This window comes from Macrobrachium rosenbergii, unplaced genomic scaffold (genome assembly GCF_040412425.1).
Source record: "Macrobrachium rosenbergii isolate ZJJX-2024 unplaced genomic scaffold, ASM4041242v1 13908, whole genome shotgun sequence".
In the NCBI taxonomy this organism is placed as follows: Eukaryota; Metazoa; Arthropoda; class Malacostraca; order Decapoda; family Palaemonidae; genus Macrobrachium; species Macrobrachium rosenbergii.
Window position 1 is genome coordinate 2,835,553 of NW_027100725.1, and position 9,301 is coordinate 2,844,853.

At 35.2% G+C, this 9,301-nt stretch overlaps 2 protein-coding genes across 2 annotated transcripts; both read right to left on the reverse strand.

The window, feature by feature from the left end:
- Window positions 1-267: 267 nt before the first annotated feature.
- LOC136838010 (zinc finger MYM-type protein 1-like) lies at window positions 268-1,049 on the reverse strand. The gene is made up of 2 exons (XM_067102873.1): window positions 635-1,049; window positions 268-512 (listed from the first exon to the last, which is right to left on the reverse strand). Exons 1-2 carry the CDS (start codon window positions 1,047-1,049, stop codon window positions 268-270), a joined length of 660 nt encoding a protein of 219 aa, XP_066958974.1.
- A 649-nt stretch (window positions 1,050-1,698) lies between these two features.
- On the reverse strand, window positions 1,699-2,442 carry LOC136838011 (zinc finger MYM-type protein 1-like). The gene has a single exon (XM_067102874.1). It carries the CDS (start codon window positions 2,440-2,442, stop codon window positions 1,699-1,701), a length of 744 nt encoding a protein of 247 aa, XP_066958975.1.
- Window positions 2,443-9,301: the final 6,859 nt, after the last annotated feature.

The window sequence follows — 9,301 nt, forward strand, 5'->3', positions numbered from 1 at the left end:
GAGAGTAGAGAGATTGATTTGATATATCGTAGAACTGGTAGGCATAAGAAATTGAAATATAATTACTAATTGTTAATACATACATAGGCTAGAGAAAAACGTCTAAATTATATATTCTCAATAATGAATCAGATGAATCCCCTTATGTAGGCCTATGCGGCCGTTACATTATTGCATAATTACGATGCCTATAAAATGAAAATAAACACAACTTGGTCCAAAACATTTATACCATCATTAAATAAACCAATATACCTTATATACCTTCTAGAATTCTTTCTTCTTTGCTTTCATCTCTGCAAATCTGTCAGTGACTTTACTTAAGTTCAATTCACGCGCAGTTCCTTGTTCAATTGATAGAAGAGCTAGTCCTTCTAATCTTTCCTGTGCCATTGTACTTCGCAAATAGTTTTTAACAAGCTTTAGTTTGGAGAATGAACACTCTGCACTTGCAGTTGTGACTGGAATAGTTAAAAACAATAGCATTGCAGTGCAAACCTCAGGGAAACTGGCTGAAATAGAATGATTTTCTATGATCAACATATTAGCAAGGTCCTTAATTCTAGAAACTTTGCTTATTTCTCCCTTCAGAGCAGATCTCATGCTGAGAATTTCCTGTGTGAATGTTTCTGACACATCGTTGTGGTATTTTTCACAAAACTAGATGCTTTTTCGTACAGCTCTGAGTCAGATAAATTTTGCAATGAGATTGGTTCCAACACTGAGAATGATGAGACAACTTCATGCAAGCCAGTAAAACGGAAGTTCAACTGAGTTGTGATGATGTCCAGAGTACGATAGTAAACAGTTACTCTACACAAACTCTCTGGGTCTTCTAATCTTTGGTCTTCACAAAGCTCGCCAAAATGTCTTTTTACGGTACGAAGTCTCTTTTTCTCAAATTCTGGTCTGATTGACCATTTCTGGGCTATATCTGTTGCTTCTTTCTTTACATCCTCAAACTGATTTCTTAATCTGCACATTTCATCCATGCAAACCTTTAAGAGGTCTGCTGCCTTAGCAAGATCAACTGCTTTTGATTGCAACATTTTTGATACTAAATTTATTGACTGTAAGATTTTGGACTGAAACGTCAAAAGGAATGCAAAATTAAAATTTTCAAGACATTTCTTTAGTGCAGTGGCTTCATTGCGTTCGTCTGCCTTAGAGCTGCATAATATTATTTGTGCTAGAGCTTTCTGCACATCACAGAATCGAACTTTGAGAGCAAATACCGCACCATAACGTCCAGCCCATCTAGTTGGGTTTAACTTTTTAATAGTTACCCCTTTGTGAGTGCCTGATTCAGAAATTAAGCTAGATAATATGTCCCATCTCTTGATACTCAACTAAAAAAACACATAGACTCTTTGAACAATATCATAAAACTGCGCCATTTCTGTCACATCCTTGAGAGCATCATTAATCACCAAATTTAAATTATGAGCAGCACAATGAACATAAACTGCACTGGGTTCAACATCAATTATTTTTTCTGCACACCTTTGTATATCCCCTTCATGTTACTAGCTCCATCATATCCTTGGCCACGACACCTTGAAATAGAAAGTCCTCTTTGTTTAATTATTTGCAAAATTTGTTCTGATAGTGCAGCTCCAATTTGGCCCTCAACCTTATGAAACCCTAAAAAAGACTCATTAATTAGTAGGGCTTTTGGCTTTCCATTATCATCATATTCTATGCTACAGTAACGGTATATTTCACACATCTGATCAATTTTGAAATATCCTGTGTTGTATCTAACATTATGCTATAAAATGGAGCTGCTTTAATGGCATAAGTAAGTTCTTTTTCAGTTTCCTTTGAAAGCAACTGAATGAGTTCATTTTGTATCATTGGGCTCATATACTTTGTTTTACCTTTAGGTTTACTGATTAATTCTGAAAGAACTGGATCATATTTAGAAAGCAACTCAATGATGCAAATGAAATTTCCACGTTTCCTAACTTTCCTTTCATCCTCATCATAATCACCTTCATCTTCTGCTTGTGTTCCTTCTGTGTGTCCACGAAATGGCAAATTGCACATCGCTAATGTAAGAGTTACATTTAATAATCTGTCCAAAAGCTGACGCCAGTATTTTTTCTCCTTTTGAAGATTACCTTCAAGTGCTTCACTCAAAGTTCCATGCAAGCGCCATTGTTCATACACTAGGCATGAATTATAGTGAATTTGGGATGATTCGTGCCTCTTCATACCCTCACCTATGTGTTTCCAGTCACAATAGCCATCAATCCATGTATCTTGAAATCTACTCGCTCCTCGATTAGCAAACAACCAACATGTCTCACAATAAGCCTTATCAAGAACATCTGAATAGCATAACCACGACCTCTCAATTTTCACACCTGATTTGGACACTGCATGATAATATTTTTCAGAGAAAGAGCGACCTTCTGCATCCTTTTTTGAAAGGGCCATTAGGCTTTGCAATGTCCATTTGTAATGATAAATCGTTTTGTTTGGTCCTTCAAGTTTTGTTCCATAAAATGTCCTCGCTGTGTAGGCCACAACGATGTTATTGTATCAAATGAGAGCTCAGGCGCATGGTCTTTTGAGGTACTAGGTTTACACTCATCTTCACAGGTATTGCCTAATATAGTGTCGGAAACTGGGTCAGAATCAGGCTTGCCAACTTCGTCTAATTTCTTTTCACCTGTATCAGTTGCTGTGTTTGTTTCAACTAAACTAGTACTAGTAGTAGGCATTTCCACACTAGTGACACTACTATTAGTATTTTCTCCAATAGCTTCACAACTGTCATTGTCCTTTGCATTTTCGTTAATCACTTCTACTGTTGGGGAAAAGAAACCACTAATTTTTGGAAGCTTTGATGCCTTAATTTCATTTTCTTTTTTCTTTTCCGCTTTTCACTGCCACTAAGATGTTTTTTGGGAGGCATGATATATCCGATTCACTGTAAATAAAAACTATTATTAATTGAGAAAATTATACTCTGTCATCATCTGATATACAAAAATTCTATTGTTTTTTTGTTTGTATGGTGTTTTTACGTTGCATGGAACCAGTGGTTATTCAGCAACGGGACCAACGGCTTTACGTGACTTCCGAACCACGTCGAGAGTGAACTTCTATCACCAGAAATACACCGAGGTGGGACGCAAACACCATATCGACCACGCCACTGAGGCGCTATAAAAAAATTTCGATTGATATCATTGTGAAGATATTAATTACATCTTTCTTGAATGCATTGTTCTTTCTATTACATTATTTGTATTGTGAGTCAAACATTAAAATTAAGTTCACAATTCGTAATCAACATAATCTTTCATAAGGTGTAAGATAACTATCAGTTGTAGTCCACTTATAAAAGAATACAATGTAAAACAATCACGAAACGCGAAAAACTTCTCTCACTTTTTCCTTTAAATGATCAAAAGATACTGGCTGTCACAGGCAGCGTTGCCAGAGACCCAAGCCGAAATATCCCTTAAAATGGGGATTTTTTTTTCATTTATCCCCATTCTGACACACACACACACATATATATATATATATATATATATATATATATATATATATATATATATATATATATATATATATATATATATTATATATATATATATATATATATATATATATATATATATATATATATATATATATATATATATATATATATATATATATATATATATATATATTATATTATATTATATATATATATATATATATATATATATATATATATATATATATATATATATATATATATATATATTACTTATATAAACATAAAAAAAAAGTTACTGCAGGAAAAATGAAGCAAAATCCTACATTAATGATTATTTTATGATTGACTTAATACTTTAAGGATTTACAATATTATGAAAAACTACAACACAATTGCCATTGCCATTGAAAAAAATATCCATTTGGTTAAAAATAAAAACTTGAAAATTAACACAATTCTTTCAAGATACGAAAAAAGACTGGCATTTTGCCATCATAAGTCAATAGCATATTAATGAATATGAAATAGGTAACCGTATGAAAATATGATCTTTAGTCAGAATCATCAACATAGAGGCTGGAATTCATTTTATTAATCAATAACTTATCAACTGGAAAATTAAAGCAAGTGTTGTCTTTTAAATATCTCTTTGAATGAAGCAATCCACATAAAGTTTGTGTTGACAACCTGTTCCTTTGCTTAGTTTTCATTACATTAACAGCAGAAAATATTCTTTCTGCTGCAGCACTTGAATGAGGAAGGCTTAATATAGAGAATACAAAATTTATTAAAACAGGAAACTCATATCTATCATCACCTGTTTTCATTTTTCTGATATGATTCCAAATTCCTTTACAGGCATATTCGAATCAAGATTGTCCTTGTTTCGCAAGGATCTCCACTCCCTGTCCAAATCATTTAGCTCACTATCTTTAACAATACCTGGTAACAAGGAAGCTAATTGGGCAATAGAAGCAACCTCCTCTTAACAACAGACTTAGGATCAATAGCACTCATACGTTTTAAAACTGGATTTCGAAAATCAAATCTCATGCAAATTTGCTTGACACTTTCTATGAAAAAACCTAAGCACCCTTTCCGGAATTCCTCAATAGCTTGCTGTGGAAGACCATGTATATTACTTGAAATTGATGCTGTTACCTTTGGTCCAAGATACATATTTTGAAGAGGCATGAAGTGCCTAGGATCTTGGTACTGCACATTTTCAACAGATGTTTTCCTGAGATAATCTTCATTCTTATAACAGTCCATCAAAGTTCTACATAAATTGCATACAGCTTCATGCAATGTATAAATCTGAGGGCTCTCTGCTTGCATTTGTTTATTTAGATTATTAAAATAAGGTAATATGAAATCCAAGAACTCTAGATATAATCTGTTCCTTGGGTCTTTTAAATTATCCAAAATACTCTGAGCAGCTAAAATCCTATCTTCCCAAACAGCATTTGTGAAATAAAGAATAAGGGCTTCAAACTGTTCTAAAGCCGACTCACTACCATATGAAGTGATAGCCACCTAGTCTGGCTGGGGTGAAGCAATTTATGTGGTTTAATATCTACAAAGATTTGAAATTCCTTCAATTCTGATGTGCGCTTTGGACTCGATGACAAATAATTATATACATCTCTTGCCAAACCTTCAACACTTCTTGGAAGAGTTAAACATGCGTAAGATGCACATAAATGGAAAGAATGACAAACACACTTTAAAATTAATAATGTAGGAATATCTTCTTTTAGACGAGACGACAGCGAATTGTGCTTGCCCATCATTACATTGGCCCCGTCTGCTGCTAAACCTATCAAATTTTCTTTATATGGAATACCTACATCGGTCATCGCTTTTACTACATGATTATATAAGCTTTGTGCAGTAGCATCATCAATAGGAACTAACCCAAAAAATGCATCCATAACCTTATTGTCTACCCTAACACGAGCAACTATGCACATATGTTTAATGCAAGATTGGTCGGTTGACTCATCGATGATTAATGAAAATTTTTTTCTTTCATAACATTAATCAGATCTTGTCTACTTGATTTCCCAATTAAATTCTTAATTACTTTGGTTGTTTTAGTTCTACTAGAGGCAATCTTCCTAGCGATGCTGGAATCTTTACACACAGACTGCATCAACTGTGGCAAATGTGTCATAACATTTATAGGCAAGCTATGCTCAACCACAAAAGCTGCTAATCTTATTTCGCCTTCTTTCACATTTGCGTCTAAAGTAGACTGGCCAGACACTGACGCCACTGACGATAGTGTGGGCTGCTTTGGAGAAGATGCCACATTTCTTAAATGTTTCTGATATGTGGCATGCCTCTCAAGTTCAGATTTTTTAGCATTTAGTTCGCAATCACATGCCTTGCAATAAGCACGATTTTTTTTATTTAACATTTGGCTTTAACCACCCCTTAAACATGGGCATTGCTTCCCATTTCTCAGTATAAAGTTGGGTATATTTGACTTTCTTTGCACGTGGTGGAGTTTCAGGGTCATCCGCATCCATCCTTGACTGCTTTCTACTTTAGTGCACGGATCAGCTACCTAAAAGAACATGCATTTTCCAATTAGGCCTATACCATAAAATGATATAAACTGATTTGGCCAACATAGCAAAATAAGTTGATTTTGGAAATGATTTCAAGTGTTTTATATTAGGCCTAGGCTACACCAGAAGGTTTTTTTTTTTTCATAATGGTAAAGCATACATGTTTACCATAAAAAGCTAATTTCTAAAAATTCCATTAGCTACAATTGCAAGCGAACAAATTTAAGCCAAATTTATTCATATAAAAGGCACTGTCTTTAACTTGAATATTCATAATCCTTCAATGCTTCCAATTATTAATGACACGAATAATATAACCCAAAACTAAATAAGAATTGAGATATAAAATCTGAATACACACATAAAAAGCTGTAACTGTAGCACAAATTCGATATCCAAAACAGTTTAACAGTGTGGACGCACAGAATGTACTGTACAGACTAATGACTTTCATACGTGTATATGTCAAGTTACAAACTTCTGAGTCATGGTAACACCGTTTTATTATTGTTGTGTTTGTCATGGATTTTTCCATTTTCATCTACAAATTTAATCTTATTTGAAACAACTGTTTTAAAATCTTTTCAATTCTTGAATCTTTTTAATAGTATATATACATTTTAGGCATGTGTTAAGATACTCGAGCATTAGGGACAAATTATCCCCAGATTTGGCTCTAAATAGACTTTAAATCCCTATATCCCCATAAGCAACCCAAAATCCCTAAAAATAGGGATAAATCCCCATATCTGGCAACACTGGTCACAGGCGGTGACAACTGACAAGCTCTGGTAACTGGTGTACACGGAGGCCAGGACTTAGACAGGAACATAACGCGTTCAAGCCAAGATCTCATACGGACCTGTAGTGTACGAACAGTAATACCCCTATGACCTCCTAACCCATAACCCATAAAGGCCATCATATACATTTAACAATATGTAATGTCTTCTCAGTTTCTGTTAATAATCATTTACCAGTATTATATTGAGGAATTTGAAATAATTTTTTTTCTAAATCACTAAAATATAACAGTAAGCAGTAGCATATTTTTTTTTCTTCTTCTTTTACGGCCATGGGCCCATATCCCTAGGTCCCTTGGCTCCCTTTCTGTGACTCTACGTCCATGGGCCCCTTTAATCATTATAGGCCCTGGGCCGTGGCAGTTGCCACCTCTGCCACCCTATTGTTACGCCTCTGTATATATATATATATATATATATATATATATATATATATATATATATATATATATATATATATATATATATATGATCATGAAGCTACAAATATCGCTTAATATCAAATCCACGCTACCTGGGAATATCCCCGATGAATTATCACCGAAGGGGAATTTATAAGTGATAAATGGACGGGCACTGCCGAGTCTCGATCCCACGACACACAGACGCGCATCCAGTGAATCCAGTCGACGCTAACCACTGAGCTATCAAGAGAGGTGTACTATATTTACCCGTCGAGAGCGGGGAAATTGTACTTAGCCTTGGCATTTACTCTCGACGGGTAAATATAGTACACCAGACTCGGCGTTAACTTATACCTCCCTTGATAGCTCAGTGGTTAGCGTCGACTGGATTCGCTGGATGCGCGTCTGTGTCTTGGGATCGAGACTCGGCAGTGCCCGCCCATTTATCACTTATAAATTCCTCTTCGGTGATAATTCCCCCATCGGGGATATTCCCAGGTAGTGGTGGATTTGATATTAAGCGATATTTGTAGCTTCATGATCGTATATAAATCACGGTGTGATAAAAATGTCATAAAAGAGCTGCGTGTTCCAAACGTACCAATGAGCTATCATGGTCGAGGTGGGTTAATGCCGAGGCTAAGTACAATTTCCCGCTCGACGGGTAAATATAGTACACCAGACTCGGCGTTAACTTATACCCTCTTGATAGCTCAGTGGTTAGCGTCGACTGGATTCGCTGGATGCGCGTCTGTGTGTCGTGGGATCGAGACTCCGGCAGTGCCCGTCCATTTATCACTTATAAATTCCTTCGGTGATAATTCCCCATCGATCATTCCAGGTAGCGTGGATTTGATATTAGCGATATTTGTAGCTTCATGATCGTATATAAATCACGTGTGATAAAAAATTCATATATATATATATATATATATATATATATATATATATATATATATATATATATATATATATTTGAGGAATAAGTAATGAAGAACCACAGGAGATGGAAAGCACTGGGCTATGATGAATTCACAGCAAAGATGATTTTAGCATAATAAATAAAATCTTTCAATAAATATGGAATCAGAAAACGGGGACAGCATAGCAAAGATAGAAAAGAAAGGTGAACTACAGTGGTGCTGCACGTAGTTGTTTGTGATGCAAATATTCAGTATGCTTATCCTCACTAGGCTGTAGAAAGAAACTGATAAAAATCTCTGAGATGAACGAGCTGAGTTTAAAACAAAAAAACACACACAAAAAAACGGAGGAATTGCAAAGATCATAATACGCTTAAGAGATAATATCTGGCATCGTGTATGGAAACTGGAAACCCCTTCCAATCGTTATTGTTGATAACGAGACACGTATATCACGGAAGGTATTAAGTCGCTATGGTATTCTCGTTAAATGTGGAAAGTTTTGAAATTACCCAAGAACGAGGCAGATAAAGTGGATTTGCAGTAAGTAGTGGGGTGCTCCAAGGAAATGCTGTTACCTTTGCTGGTTTCCCTTCTCATGCATTTTATAATGAAAAATAGTGGACGGAAATGAAGAGAAACTCGACGGACTTAGAATATGTAAATGATGATGCTTTAACACAAGAACACTACATTTAAAGCACTTTGTCGATTTGAGAAAAAAAGCTTTAAGAAGATTGTTAGGACTCGAATGCTAGTACAGAGTAAGAAATGATATCATGAAGGAAATTACAGACACTATATATGTGTTGATGAGATAACAATCGAAAGGAGAAGGAGATAACTTGGACAAGAACTCCGCAAAACCACAACCAGGGGATATAAATATGTGATCGAGTCACCGTGGCTTCTGTGGGCACCAGAATAGTAAGATGACCCAGACCTATTTGAATAAAAACTATGAGAGGAAAGACTGGAGATAAGTGGACACCTGTGGAAGTGAAAGCACAGGTATGTAAGAGTTCAGCTGAGGCATTTCACAAAGGTCCTTAATGCCGCACTCACACACATACATACATACAATTATATATAT